The following is a 14,340-nucleotide window of genomic DNA, read 5'->3' on the forward strand; positions in this document are numbered from 1 at the left end:
GGAACCACTTAATATTTTGTCACTGATGGGAACAGAAACCACTAAAAGAGTTCATAGTATGAAAGGCACGTGTCACTCAGGTCTGAGGGGGGCAAAAAAAACATGAACTCACACTCTCATCTGCTCAAGAAGTCAAAGCGACTATTGAAAATTATCATTAAAGATGGTGAAAAAACATGATTTTAGCCACAAACTGACCTGTTGCTGAACCATTCACTTGAATCACTCAATCTTTTGCTAAATTTTGGAATGTTGACGGAGGCAGAGTTGGGCTCCAGCAAGGGTGAATGACAGAGTTTGTGACATTCCTTATAATTCCGCAGAAACAATATTCTATACCAGACAAGTGTGTGTGCCAAGCTAATCTCAACACTTGTAAAATATTTGTGCCTAGCCTAAAAGACTGACTTTTGTAAATAAACCCATCTGTTAATAAAACACTGTATTACTATTAAAAAATGTTACTGAATCCACAATCGCTTGAATGACACAGAGAACTGAACTCGATTTACTTGAATTTCACCTTGAGCTGAAGATTCATCAACAAACACACTGACAGAGACCTCAGATTGTGAGCAACGTTGTGCAGCGGTTCACCCTACCTTGCTTTCTGTTGGGCAAGGTGCGATTTGGACATAAGGAGGCGGAGCTGGGCTTCGTCTATATTTAAAGCCTGTGTATAAACAAGGAAAGCAAAGGTCATGTATATATATATATGTATATATTATGAGAATACATTCAATCATCTGACGCACCCATATTTTGCCCCCTCCAAAATAATTATTTACTAAACTTGGGAGACACCTTTGTTGGAAGTAGATGGCATGCAAAGACTCATATTAAGAAAACACTTCTGATGGATTCTGAATATCCAATAATTATGCAAAATGTCAAAATGTTAAAGAGCTTTTATACATTTTAGATATAAAACAAATCAGTCTACCTGGCCATTCTGTTTTTATGTATTGTTATTCATCAAAGGTCATTAAAAAAAGCTTGGAAAAACATAAATGGACAGATTGAATTCTGCAGAGACACAAACAGCAGTAACCCTCTGATTATCGTCAGGAACACAGATCTTAAAATATTTCAATATCAAATTTAATAACATTTGAGTAATTTAATTGGATTTTTAAATGTATAGCCTCCACGTCTTCATTATTGCCACTTGAAGTATGATGTGTCTGATTTTTATATTAATAATAATCATGACCAAAATCAGATCCTGCACTGCGATATCACTGACCTCAAACTTCACACTTCCCCTTTGAAACTCGGCTGTCAGTGATTCACTGATCCAGTACAGAGAAGCTGTTATTGTCACTGGCTCAAGAGAAGTTGGAGATTCCTGAAAAATCCTTTTAATATTTTCAGTGACCCTTATTTAATGATCTTCTGATATAATATGTAATGACAATTTAATATGATAACATTATATTAATATAATAATATAATACTATTAGAATAATATTTTATTTATGGGTGGGTGTGCCCTACAATGGGTTGGCACCATCCTGGGTTATTCCCATTGCTTGTAGCATAGGCTCCAAACCCTTGTGACTCTGCATAGGACAAGTAGGTATAGAAAATAGATGGATGGATGGAAGGATGAATGGATTGATTTTATTCATGGTTACCATAAGACGACTTCTCACGCCTCTTTCTTTTTGAGGGCTCATCTCATACTCTATTGCTAAAACAGTTACACTAGTAGCCAAAATTGTGGAATATTTTCAGATATTGCCGAACTTTGTTCAACTGTTGCTCGAGTTACTTATCGGCCAATATATGTAAACATTGTAAATATTCTTTGATTGTTTAAAAACATTACTGCCAGTATTGTGTAGTAATTTTTAACGTGACTTGCCAATAACACTAGGTGTTTCCACAATTTTTGACGCTAGTGTAAGACATTCCACAAGGTCACAGTGCGATTTGCAGCATGTTTGCTCTAAGAGGCTTTTCTCTGACACTCCTATCATTGTTCTTTTTTTAGTCCATTTGTGAGCATATCTGTGGTTTATTCACAGTGCTTGAACTTTGACCTCTGTTTCATTTACCTCATCCAACTGACAACACAACTGTACCTTTAATGCAGCTAAGGAATTGGAGTATGAGTTAATTTCTCCTTTCTCACCCAAATCATGACATACATACAGGAAAAAGGCAGATAATCTTTGGTTCCTGTTAAATCTCAAGCTGGTGTCTCTGTTCAGTAACTCCATTCCGGAATCCAACACTGTCACCACATATCACCCAAAAGCATGTCTATCATTTCTCTATGGATCATTAAAGCGTTCGAGATTCCAGCAATGAAATGGAAGAGTCCAGCTCCAGGATTCCCCATTATTGCTGCATGCTGACAGGACGTCATGAGGCATAATTATTATTGTACTGATTTCAGAAACATAGATGCTGGATTACTGGAGGTGACAAAATAAATATGTTCAGTCAGACCACAGAGTCACATTTTTTCTCCAAGCAGAAAGTGCTTTTTTAATCACTAACACAGCAAATCAGTCTCAAGATGAGGACGAGACAAACACATATACACATATGCATAAAGCCTCATTAATCATAATGACTTAAAATTAAGTCAGTAAAAACTCTCCCCTTATCTTCCATTAACTAAGCCTGACTTGCCCTATGATCCATGCCCTACACCCTGTGCTGCTTGCGATGATGGGCAAGCAGAGGACAAAATGGACATTAATTTTAACTTATTTAAGTCTTTTCAGTCTGTGATTCGTCAATCAGTTTGCTTAATGAGTGATTCATTGTTCATTATTTTTAATGAGTGATTCATCTTTTCATTCAGACCATTCACTAGTGAACTTGATCATGCCATTCACAACCTATCTTTCACCACCCAATGGTGATATAATGCAAACTCCACACACACACACACACACACACACACACACACACACACACACACACACCCATGGCTGGGACTCAGACACTGGCCCTTGAGGTGTGAGGCAACAGTGCTAACGCAAAACTGATGTCATATGTGTCTGTCAATTTGGTTCAGTCGTTTGATTGCATGTGGGGGGGAGGGGTGGTATCAATCGAACAGGCCAAACATCTGACTCTCTAGGTTGCCTACAGGTTTCTTGTGACATAGAAAATAGATATATAGAACATACAAAGCAACAGAACTCAGCTGCCATAGTTCCATGCTTTTATATTCAATTGTGGATGAGGAAAGCAGGAAATGTTATTCAAATCAGCAGGTCTGTTCACTAGAAGTGAAAAGCAGATAAGATTAAATAAAAGCTCATAGAGAGCCAGTGACCGGAAGATATGCCATTGGTATACAAACAGTCAATTGTAAAAGATGAGACAATAACAGACACCTTTATATAAAGTCTAAAGCTCACCTTATACAGTGCTGGTTTTATGGTTAGGGGGAGAAAAAGTTAAACCAGCTCTTCACACTTGCTTTACAATGTCCAGATCACTGAGTCATGGCCTTTTCATAAGAGTTAGCAGTTAGCACTCTGTGATGTATGAAAAGCATCCATCCATCTTCTGTTACTGCTCATCCTATTGGATCCTACCCCTGAGGTTACAGGTGTAAGGCAAGGAATGACCTAGGATGGTGTGCCAACCCATTGCAGGGCACACTCACACCTATGGGCAATGTGGCAACTCCGAATGACCTCAGCATGTTTTTGGACCACGGGGGCGGGAAACCACAGAGTTCCCAGAAGAAATCCTGCAAGAACACAGGGAGACCATGCAAACACCACACAGCAGGGCAGAGATTCAGACTCAGGTCTCAGAGATATAACTGCAATAACAATGTTAACTTCTGCACCCTCCCATAGCAAAAAAACCAAAACCAACTAAGTTCATTAAAATACTTTCACTTTGTGTATTACTAAGTATACTTGATATCATATTTGTGCAATACTTCATAAATGCAAACTGCAACCATCTGTAAGGCTAATGCTGTTGTTTTAAGTAACATGCTATTTCCAGCTCTCTGTAAAGTGTTTTCATCCTCATCATGTATCAAAGAACATAGCAGATGAAGAGGAGAAGGCTACTCAGTTCAGCTTATTTACATGTTTGAATGTATGAGTATGTGTTGTTTGCAGTAGGTAGAAGACCAGCTCTGGAGATGCTGGCAGCTAAGAAATAAGTGCAGGGGCAGGTCAGCCTACAGAGGACCCCCCCCCCCCCCCCCGCCCAAACTGCTCTAGGCTCCCTTCCTATCCTTCCTATTTGTTGGTACTTAGCAATCACAAATTTCAGTCTTATACGATTCTGTATGTAGAAATGGTGCCTCTATCCGTTACCTTTAAGCACTGCAGGGAATCCCATGCCTGTGTATTTAAACAGGAAATGTTGTTGGGAAGACTGAGGAAAAACATCCTCTTTAAACCTGGTGACTTTCTACATGTCCTTTGTGAATATATTATGACATATTGATGTCTTTGATGACTGTATAATGAATCATCTGAAAAAAATTAAACCACTATTTTTGGAATTAATGGGGAAAAATGAGGGTTACAAGTGGTACAGGGACAATCAATTAATAGGATAATGTGGCCTTATAACATGTTTTTCTTTTTTCAGTCTTAATGTTAATCACAGTCCCTGCCATTCTGAGTCTTAATGTTAATCACAGTCCCTGCCATTCTGATTCTGGCATCAAATGTTAAGATGCTTTCATATGTGCGCTGGTTTATTTTTTTCCAGATTTTCATTTGTTATTTATTACTTTGTTGCGTAATAGTGCTTGAAGTCAGGAAAAACAGGCACCAGTATTCTCATTGTTATTCGGAGAAGTTCTGGTATGCAAGAAACATTCCTGTTATTCTGTAGGCAAAAGCCAAGGGGCACCAGTACTGTGTACCCTGGGCTGGACTGGCCCTTGGATTTTGGGGTCACCAATTATAAATTTTGCCCACAATCGCATCGACCCACCGGGAAAAGCTGGGTGTGTCAGATGGCCGGTCCTGCCCTGTGTGTACCAGTCCACGTCAAGCACCCAAACGGCACTGCACCTAACACCTACCTGTCGCCTTGTGGATGGTGGGCCCACAAGATGGCTTCACGTAACCCCCTCCAAAGATTATAACCTCATTCTCATGTCAATTTTCATGCTTGTAGTTATTCATGTTTCACACAGGGGGAAAAAATTAATTCGCTTTTCCTTTCATGGGGCAACCTATTGTAGGCATCACAGGACACAAGGCAAGGAACCAATGAATGGGATGCTATTTACATTTTTAGTAGTTTGGTAATGTATCTGTTCATTTGTTTCATTGTTTCTTTCTTTCCTTCCTCACTCCCCTTTTTCTATTATTCTCCCGTAATGATGTTGCACTGTATCACAACACACCCATGTACAGCACCTTGAGGTGACTATTGTGACAGGTGCTACATAAAAATGAATTGAATTCAATATGTATACCTTCACCCAAGACTCAGTACTGGACAAGCTGTTGAAACATGAATGAATGTTTGCTTTTCATGTTGGACTGACACCACGTTGATGTACAGCAGATGGCGCTATTGTACATTCATTGAGCTGCTACATTTAAATCTGGAATATAAGCTGTTTTACACTGCAGTCTTCTCAAAAGCTCATTTTTTATATAATACACATACTATATAGATATCTGATTAAGGGCGTAACCATTTCGTTTTCCATGTCAAACTCACAATCTTTTCCAAATAAGACTTACATACACTTGGAAAATATCGATAAAGGTACGTGACATGATCATTTTGCTGTTGATTTTGAGCGATTTACATTCTTGGTGGTGTGAAGAAAAAGCAAGAAATCCTGCTTCGTTGCACTCACCCCTGTAAAGTGTACGACTGTATTTGTTTGCCTGGCAACAGTTTATGAAGTGCAATTTTATCCCATTCAAAGATGTTCTAAAACTGTAGCTCCACAAGCAATAAGCCAAAATGGGGTTTATCAATTTGCTTCAATTCGTTTCAGTTAAAGAAAATGATTGGCTTTAAATTTTATAACAAATCCCGCTTTTATTTCTAACGTAAAATTGTAACTGAAGCATGAATGCTTTAATTCTTACACGCCCCAATTAAAAGCCATGGGCCAATCATCGTTCTCAGAAACCTTTACGTTGCCCTGGTGCCCCGGAAATGATCTTGACCGGACATTTTGGGCTCCTCCTCCACGCGGACCACGCGCAGCAGATTGACCGGTAGGGTGACGTCACACGGCGATAGCGGCGCGGAGACCAAGCGAAGCGGCGGAGCGGAGCGGCGGAGCCTCAGGTGAGGAGAAAGCCCACACCTGCCCTTCATTAACGGCGCTCGTCGGGCTTTAATGGGCCTGACATTCACAACCGCGCGTTTTAGCCACCGTAAGTGTAAGTTTAAAGATATGGGAAAAGGACTGGGTAGGGCACGAGGCTAATAGCGCCGGGTAAACGCGGAGGACTCTAGGGCCTGGGGGGGAACCTGTGGCCTGTACAACCGCGCACTTTCCTGAGACTCCCAGCCGGGGAAGGGGCCTCCTGTCTCCACTGCTTTAGGTAAGCTCTGCCGGTAGCTTCTGTCACTGTTTGTATGATATTCGGTTACGCACGGGTGCTGGTATCTCATTTCTTTGTATTTGTTATTGTTGACTTCTTTTTGTATGGTTCTGAAACACTTTTTAGGCGCTGAACCGATTATAGGAAAGATGGCGGACGACCCAAGTGCAGCGGACAGAAATGTGGAGATCTGGAAGATCAAGAAGCTGATCAAAAGTTTGGAAGCTGCGCGCGGGTAAGGGGGGAAGAATCGTCAAGACGAAGGGCGGGTTAGGCTTAATCCGAAGAAGTCCTGAGGTTACAGGAGGTGTGTGGGTCTTGGACCACCGAAGGAAGCAGCTGTCTCGGGAGGCCGAGAGTTGGGAGAAGGAAAAGACTCGGTTATAGGAGCGTCGAGGGCGAAGAGCTTTCGTTGTTTTTACGGCGTGTATTGTTTGATTTGTATATTATATCTTGTGATTTATAACTAGTCCGACGTCAGTAGGTTTGCTGCTTTGGAGGACGTATGGCGATTATTTGAGCGGCGTGGTCCGCTAGAGCACATGCGTGTCGGTGTGGTGGGGTGTTGGTCCGCGTGACGGAAATGAATGAAGGCTCCGTCATGCCCGCTGCTACGGGCCCAAAAGGGATGCGTGTCGTTATATTGCTTAACAATATGGACTCGTCGCCCGGTTCTCGGGTTAAGGGGTGGGATAATCCTGGTAAGATTCCTGTAGTTGGAGCATTTCCACTGGTCCGGTTCGCTAACGAAATCTGATGAGCAGGTTATTTCCTTGACTCAAGTTCTACGCACGTCATGTTCAGAAGTGTTACATAGTGTGCTCTAGGATTGTCCCTGGCCGGTAATGAGGCTGTTGAGTGTGTGCCCCCATGACTTATCTGAACCTGTTATTCCTCTTCCTGTAGGTCACCAAGTAGACTTAGTGTTTATTGTATACAATGAAGGAGAGAAGCCAAAGTGTGTAATCATGCATAAATGTTTGTCATCTGAAGTCAGAATGAAAATGCAAGGTGCTAAAATTTTATACTGTGAGTATAATAACTCGCAATGTAAGATGCACACAGCTTTTTTTAATCGCTAAACTTCTAGGCTTTTCCCACTTGCCTAGATTGACAAAATGTCCCTCTGTCATTCCTGTGCCTGAGTGGAAGTGTGTTTGGGTCTAAAACTGCCTCTTTGGGTGATGCAGCTTTTATATGTCTTTACAGGAATGGCACTAGTATGATCTCCCTGATCATTCCACCCAAAGACCAGATTTCTCGTGTGGCTAAGATGCTGGCGGATGAGTTTGGTACAGCCTCTAACATCAAGAGCAGAGTCAACCGACTGTCTGTGCTGGGTGCCATTACTTCTGTACAACAGAGGCTGAAGCTTTACAATAAAGGTGGGTGTGCATGCATGTGCTTGTCCATAGCAGGCAGCAGAATGCAGGCAAACAGCTGTAGCCTTGGCAAATAGTGTATTGCAGATACTGGACTGACATGATGAGCTGGATCAGTTTGGGCTGTACTGAAAAGCCAGTTTGCCCTTGTGTGTTTATCCTGTGCTGGCCTGTACTATGAAGCGGGGTTACTGGCTTATTGGGGTAACTTGTCGGATTTTAGGTAGTCTGGGCAAAGTGTAAATGAATGAATATGAAGTCCGTTTAAACTGTGGTACCTTAAATCTGACAAGTTATCCCGATAAGCCAGTAACCCTGCTTCGTAGTACAGGCCACTGGTCTGTACTCCTACCTTGTCACTTCTGTGTTTCCAAATGTCAGTCCGACCTCTGAATGTTGCTATTAAACAATGATATCAGCCTCCATGGTGAACCTATTGTGACCATGTATCATTGTATTTTATTGTGTGTGAGGTGAATTTGTGTGTTGGTGCTGTGAGTTGATTGGGTATCTGTCTCCTTGCAGTGCCCCCGAATGGGCTAGTGGTGTATTGTGGCACTATAGTAACTGAGGAAGGCAAAGAGAAGAAAGTGAACATCGACTTTGAACCCTTCAAACCCATCAACACATCCCTGTATCTCTGTGACAACAAGTTTCACACAGAGGTAGGGCATCTCTCTGTGCCTTATGGAGTTTATGGGAAGCATGATGGTATTGTCTTATCTGTTTAACCCTCTGGGGTCTAGGGGTAGGAAACACACTTTCACTGACTGGGGCATTATCACACATTTCTTCAAATATCATAAACTTAATTCATGGCAAATTATTTCTTATATATTTGTTTTGCCATTACACTCATCTTTATTTTAATGTATACTGTAAATATGTCAGGTTTTTAAGTTTGTAATTTGACATCAAAGTAAAGACATTGCAAGATGTAGTTTGGAACACTTGCAGAAACATTATAAAAGTACATAGTAAGCAATGCTGGCAGTTTGTTTTGATCCCAGATATCTGATCAGCAAAGTCTTGGCTACATGACGATGACTAAATGGTGAAGTTGCAACATTCAGTTGGATAAATAAATAAAAAACTAACTCATGTCACTATTTCTGGCTCCTTTCATTGAATATGTAGCAACTTTCATGTGTATGAATGAGCCGTTGTCACCTGGCCACGTCCCTCCCCCCTTTTATGGCGCTGATGGGGATGTATCTGGATTGCGTTTCACTGTTGCGCTGTTAATCATATTACTATCTGAATGCGATTTGAATACGCGCTAATGCGGCTACAGTGGAACCTCGGATTACGAGGTACAAGGGCAAACGACTTTAACCCCAGAGGGTTAAAGTGTTCCTGTTTGATTATGAAAATTTTATAAAGGAATTTGGCCCTGGTCAGGATTTTTAGAATTAAGTCATATAGACCATTGCATCACAATGTATCGATTGCTGAATAATTTGGCAGTAGCATGTGACATCGGTGCCTATGTTTTTCTGCCCCTGTTCCCCAGGCTCTAACAGCACTACTCTCAGATGATAGCAAGTTTGGCTTTATTGTCATTGATGGTAGTGGTGCCCTGTTTGGCACCCTGCAAGGCAACACCAGAGAAGTCCTGCACAAATTCACAGTGGACCTGCCCAAAAAGCATGGTAACTCCACCTCACATCTTTGAAAATGACTCTCCCTGCCCTTTCTGTATCCCCATCATGTGCTGTGTCCCCCCCCCCCCCCCCCCTTAACCTTAGTTTTGAAACTAATGAGTTCTATGATGTGCTTTGGTGTTCTCAGATGGAGTGGACCTTTACTTAGGGAGCTGCAGTGTTATTTTATTTTTTTAAGCTGCTTTCCAATGTTTGGTGCCCTGAACGTCCGTATCCTTTGTGACCTGAGCAGATGCTTGAATGTTGGTGATCAAGGTCCCTTTTTCAGGACGAGGAGGCCAGTCGGCTCTGCGGTTTGCACGCTTGAGGATGGAGAAAAGGCACAACTATGTGCGCAAGGTGGCGGAGACAGCGGTGCAGCTCTTCGTGTCCAACGACAAGGTCAACGTAGCTGGTATGGTGCTAGCGGGCTCTGCCGACTTCAAGACCGAGCTCAGTCAGTCGGACATGTTTGACCCGGTAAGTGCCAGAAAGACAGTTGGAGTTGGACAGTTGAACTGTTGGTTATGGGCTAATCTGAACAGATCTCAAACTAGGCTTTATTTTCTGGTCATGTCTTTCAGAGGTTACAAGCAAAGGTCCTAAAGTTGGTTGACATCTCGTACGGTGGAGAAAATGGTTTCAACCAAGCCATCGAGCTGTCAGCTGAAGTATTGTCTAATGTGAAGTTCATCCAAGAGAAGAAGCTCATAGGTATGTGTGTGCGCTAGTCTATACCACTCTTCTCTCCTTAAGTTGGTGGGCTTGAATCCCCCCACCTGAAGTTCAGTTGTAATACTGGTATTCTGAATTCAGAAAGCTAACCTGTTCTGGACTCTTCCTCTGACCCTGCAGGGCGTTACTTTGATGAGATCAGTCAGGACACGGGAAAGTACTGCTTTGGTGTGGAGGACACGCTCAAAGCCCTGGAAATGGGTGCAGTGGAAATCCTCATAGTCTACGAGAACCTGGACACCATGCGCTATGTCTTGCGTTGCCATGGCACTGAAGGAAGCACGCCTGAGAATGGTACAGGCACCCACACGTGTGCATATGTGCCTGAAAACACGCCCGTGATATTTGTGCTTTACTTATCTGGTCACATGCAGATGTCCTTTGGTTCAGAGGCTATACCTATTTCCTTTTATTGGAGTTGTTTCCAAAAATATTGGTAGTCACCATTCATGTGTCTTTTTTATGGTATTTAGATTATATTACATTGAACTTTGTCATTGTACAGGTACATTGACATTCAGTTTAGCATGCAAGTGCAATAGAAAGGTACAATAAGGCAGTGTGCAAAAGAATGTATATAATATAAAATATGGAATTTGAATTTACAGGTGGTATTTACAAGAAATTTTCCCATAAGAAATGAGTCAGCCATTCCTTCCACTATACCTGAATTAATCTCCCACAAAGTATCTCCTAACCTTCCAATACTTTAGTTTTATAAAACACTGAACATTTGTCACCTAACTTTAAACGGTTAAATACAAACATATTACACCATTATGTTCACAAGCATTCATTCACACTTGAAAACAAAATACATGAGTGATAGTGTGTGTAGTCAGGTGACATCTACCATGGCGTGTTTAGATAGAATCTCAAATGCCTGGGGCGTAGGTGTATTTGAAAATGATAGACAATTAACAACTCCTGATTGATTAAAAGAACAGTGAATGTGATTGGTGTGACTGTCCTCTGGTCTCCATATGACACCACATTTCCTGTTTCTCAGATGAAAAGACTCTGTATTTGACACCAGAGCAGGAGAAAGACAAGTCTCACTTTACAGACAAAGAGGTGAGCATGTCTGCAATCTCCACATGGAATGTTAAAAGTGCTTTGTCAGTTCTGCACCTGGACCCGGTAGCCAAAGGTGCTTGTGGGTACGGCAGCCCTGCTCACCCTCGGGTGTGAGTGTTCCCAAGCAGTTTGCTTGCCAGTGCTTAAGTGTGAAATCCATGGGCGTCCAAATGGCACTGCTCATTAAGTTCCTGTGTTTGCAGACAGGCCAGGAGCACGAGCTGATCGAGAGCATGCCATTGCTAGAATGGTTTGCCAACAACTATAAGAAGTTTGGTGCCACACTGGAGATCGTCACAGACAAGAGCCAGGAGGGGTCGCAGTTCGTTAAAGGCTTTGGCGGCATTGGTGGTGAGTGTCACCAATGGCTGACCACCTGCTGGTGATGCCTTCAGAGCCTCTTCCAATCAAAACATCCAACGCTATGCCCTGCCCCCTTCCACAACCTAGATTGATTACCCGCCTCTCTCTTTGTTCCCTGCAGGTATCTTGCGATACAGGGTGGATTTCCAGGGCATGGAGTACCAGGGAGATGATGACGAGTTCTTTGATTTGGATGACTACTAGGTAGTCAAGACTGGCTTTGAGGGGAGGGGCTTGCACTCCCGTCTTCCCCTGAGAATGAGTGAGGAAAATCACAGGAGGGAGTGACAATGAGAATTCCAAATATGGGAAAGCATACATGTGTATCCCTGCCTTAGAATGGAGTGATCCCATCTTCTGGTTGGATATAACTTGCCTAGATCTTCTCTCCACACTGTACATTTATGCGTCGACTTAGCAGTGACAGGCCACACCTCCTACACTCTGCCCTGCTCCGCCCACAGTGCTTTGGACTCTTATATAAATTATCCTCCATCTACCCTGCTTTTTTAAACTGGCATCTGCTGTATTTTATTTTTTAACTTGGGTTCCTGTAGAAAGCAGGCAATGTATTAAATTTGAACTGCTTAACAAAACTAGTCCACGCTCTGGTCCAGCTTCCCATTTCATCCTCTGTCCTGTTGCACCGCTGCTTGGTTTATCCTCTCCATGGTCCTGCAGTCTGATTTAGTAACAGGGTGGGTGTGAGCTGAGTGCAGGCCAGCCGCCAACCTGTTGCCATGGTCGCTTCTCATTCTGATTGAGAGATGCACTCTGGATTGGGTGGAGGGCTGAGCATCATGCTCAAGCTATTGGTTTAGTGGTTGTGCTCTTGCTTTACATTAAGTTCCATTGCTCGCCCTGTCATGTATGGCTTATGATAAATGGTATTTTGGTAATCAGACTGCAGTAACTTGTCTCACTGTGCAATATGTAGATGTAGCCATGGATGACTACATGCCTGGGGGGAGCAAGGGCTATAATCAATGAATCAGTGATGTGGGCAGTTTTATGGGGCCTGACTGAATATCACTTGGCTTGAGATGGTAGATACCCAAGCTGAAGACCTAGACTGTCTACCTTATGCTGCGAGCCGTGGAACGTTAACTAATTCATGTAGCCCTGTACTTTAAGTACAGTGGTAGTGTGGGTGATTTTTATAATTGATGTAGTTGCATTGAAGGAGGGGGGGGTGGTCAACTGTTCCACTGTTGTTCACCCAGCTTAAGATAATGTGAAACATCCCATATTGACTATTTTCTACACGTTCTCATACATGTCAGGATCGTAATACAATGCAGATATGATGTTTTGGCCTGTTCAACCACTCTGCTCAGGAAGCTCTTAAGCCTAAGGAAGCAGAATAGAACACAAATGGGACCGGGTATGGCAGGTCCAGTAACCCGACCATCAGGTGTTTCTCCTGCTTTATAAAGGAACATAGGGTGGGCTGACCAGCATACATGCAGGAAGGGCATCCCACAGTCCTGGCCTACATGTGGTTGGAGTGAGAACTGGGCAGAACTTACTTATACACTTTTTAAACATTTGTGGTTTGTCTTAAGTCTCATAGGAAGTGATTTGTAATCCATGGGTTTCTGTCGTCAGGGGTAGGGGAAAGGTGGAGGTTTAACCAATTTTGTACTGTGAGATGATTGGTCCACAGTGCCCACTGGGTAATGTTTGTTCAACTTTTTGTACCAGTGATGAGGGTGTGGGAATTCGCCATTACCCCATCCCCCAACAACTAGTTGTCCCGTCACTAGTTGACTTGAAGACATTTGCCCTGGCTCCTGTTTAAGAATATTTTCAGCATGGTGGCCAGTGAAGCAAATATCTGAAAACATCCCTTAGGTTAGCCAGGGTGTGTGGTATGGTTTAGACTTGGTCTTCATTTTGGAGGACATCTCCTTAATGGTCTTCAGAGTGTAATGATGGTATTGAACTGCAGTGCAAGTCCTCTGTCTACATTCTCATATTTCTTTTGTCCCCCTGCAATATCTGTTGCTTTTCTTTTTCAGTTGTCACTATTTTGTATAAATTTTAACAGGCCTCACTTATTAAATGTTCTCATTGTTTGCAAAATGGTTGAGAGTTCATTTATGATTTATTCTGCATGCTTGTCAGTGTGGTCTTGTGTGAATGATGTATGTCCATACATAGAACTTCATTGTTCAGTAATTATGCAGCACTATCTGAACCATTTTGATTTTGTTTCATACAAGCCTTACGTGGTTTGCACATTGACAGAAGACGATAAGCAGAGGTTTTGTATTGTTAAACCAGTAGCTTTACAGTTACTGTCTTTGAGAGCAACAGTGTTTCTTGGTAAGTTTTGGAGCAATATTTTCGTCAAATCTGTTTTCCTGGAGGGTGGCACAGTTCCTCCATGGAGAGTATGACTCGAGTCTCTCTACTGGCTCTGTGTGTGTAATTTGCTTGATCTCCATGTGGAGTTTCCTTCAGGGTCTCCAGTTCCCCCTCCAGTTCAAAAAAGTGAATTGGGCTTGCTTGATTATCTAGGTGTGAATGGTGTGTGTTCCCTGGGACGGGTTGGTGCCCTGTCCTGGGTTATTCCCTACCTTGTGCCTGCTACTTATACGATGGCTCTAACTT

At 42.5% G+C, this 14,340-nt stretch overlaps 1 protein-coding gene across 2 annotated transcripts; it reads left to right on the forward strand.

Moving 5' to 3' along the window:
* The first annotated feature begins 6,128 nt into the window (after positions 1-6,128).
* Positions 6,129-13,811, forward strand: LOC111834690 (eukaryotic peptide chain release factor subunit 1). 2 transcript variants are annotated; one of them, XM_023794257.2, is made up of 11 exons: positions 6,129-6,264; positions 6,651-6,759; positions 7,734-7,909; positions 8,432-8,571; positions 9,420-9,558; positions 9,839-10,029; positions 10,134-10,263; positions 10,405-10,578; positions 11,294-11,358; positions 11,565-11,712; positions 11,846-13,811. In XM_023794257.2, the coding sequence occupies exons 2-11, from the start codon at positions 6,674-6,676 to the stop codon at positions 11,926-11,928; spliced, it is 1,332 nt and encodes a 443-aa protein (XP_023650025.1). In that variant the 5' UTR covers positions 6,129-6,264; positions 6,651-6,673; the 3' UTR covers positions 11,929-13,811. The 2 variants fall into 2 exon arrangements, with proteins under 2 accessions (XP_023650025.1, XP_023650024.1); XM_023794256.2 differs by having other exon boundaries at positions 6,148-6,524.
* The last annotated feature ends 529 nt before the right edge of the window (positions 13,812-14,340 follow it).

The sequence above is a fragment of the Paramormyrops kingsleyae genome, chromosome 18 (genome assembly GCF_048594095.1).
Source record: "Paramormyrops kingsleyae isolate MSU_618 chromosome 18, PKINGS_0.4, whole genome shotgun sequence".
NCBI lineage: Eukaryota > Metazoa > Chordata > Actinopteri > Osteoglossiformes > Mormyridae > Paramormyrops > Paramormyrops kingsleyae.

Coding starts and splice junctions, on each gene's coding strand:
- LOC111834690 (XM_023794257.2), top strand. CDS start 6,674: ATGGCGGACGACCCAAGTGCAGCGGACAGAAATGTGGAGATCTGGAAG. Junction 10,030..10,133: donor AGTCGGACATGTTTGACCCG/GTAAGTGCCAGA, acceptor CATGTCTTTCAG/AGGTTACAAGCAAAGGTCCT. Junction 10,579..11,293: donor AGGAAGCACGCCTGAGAATG/GTACAGGCACCC, acceptor CCTGTTTCTCAG/ATGAAAAGACTCTGTATTTG.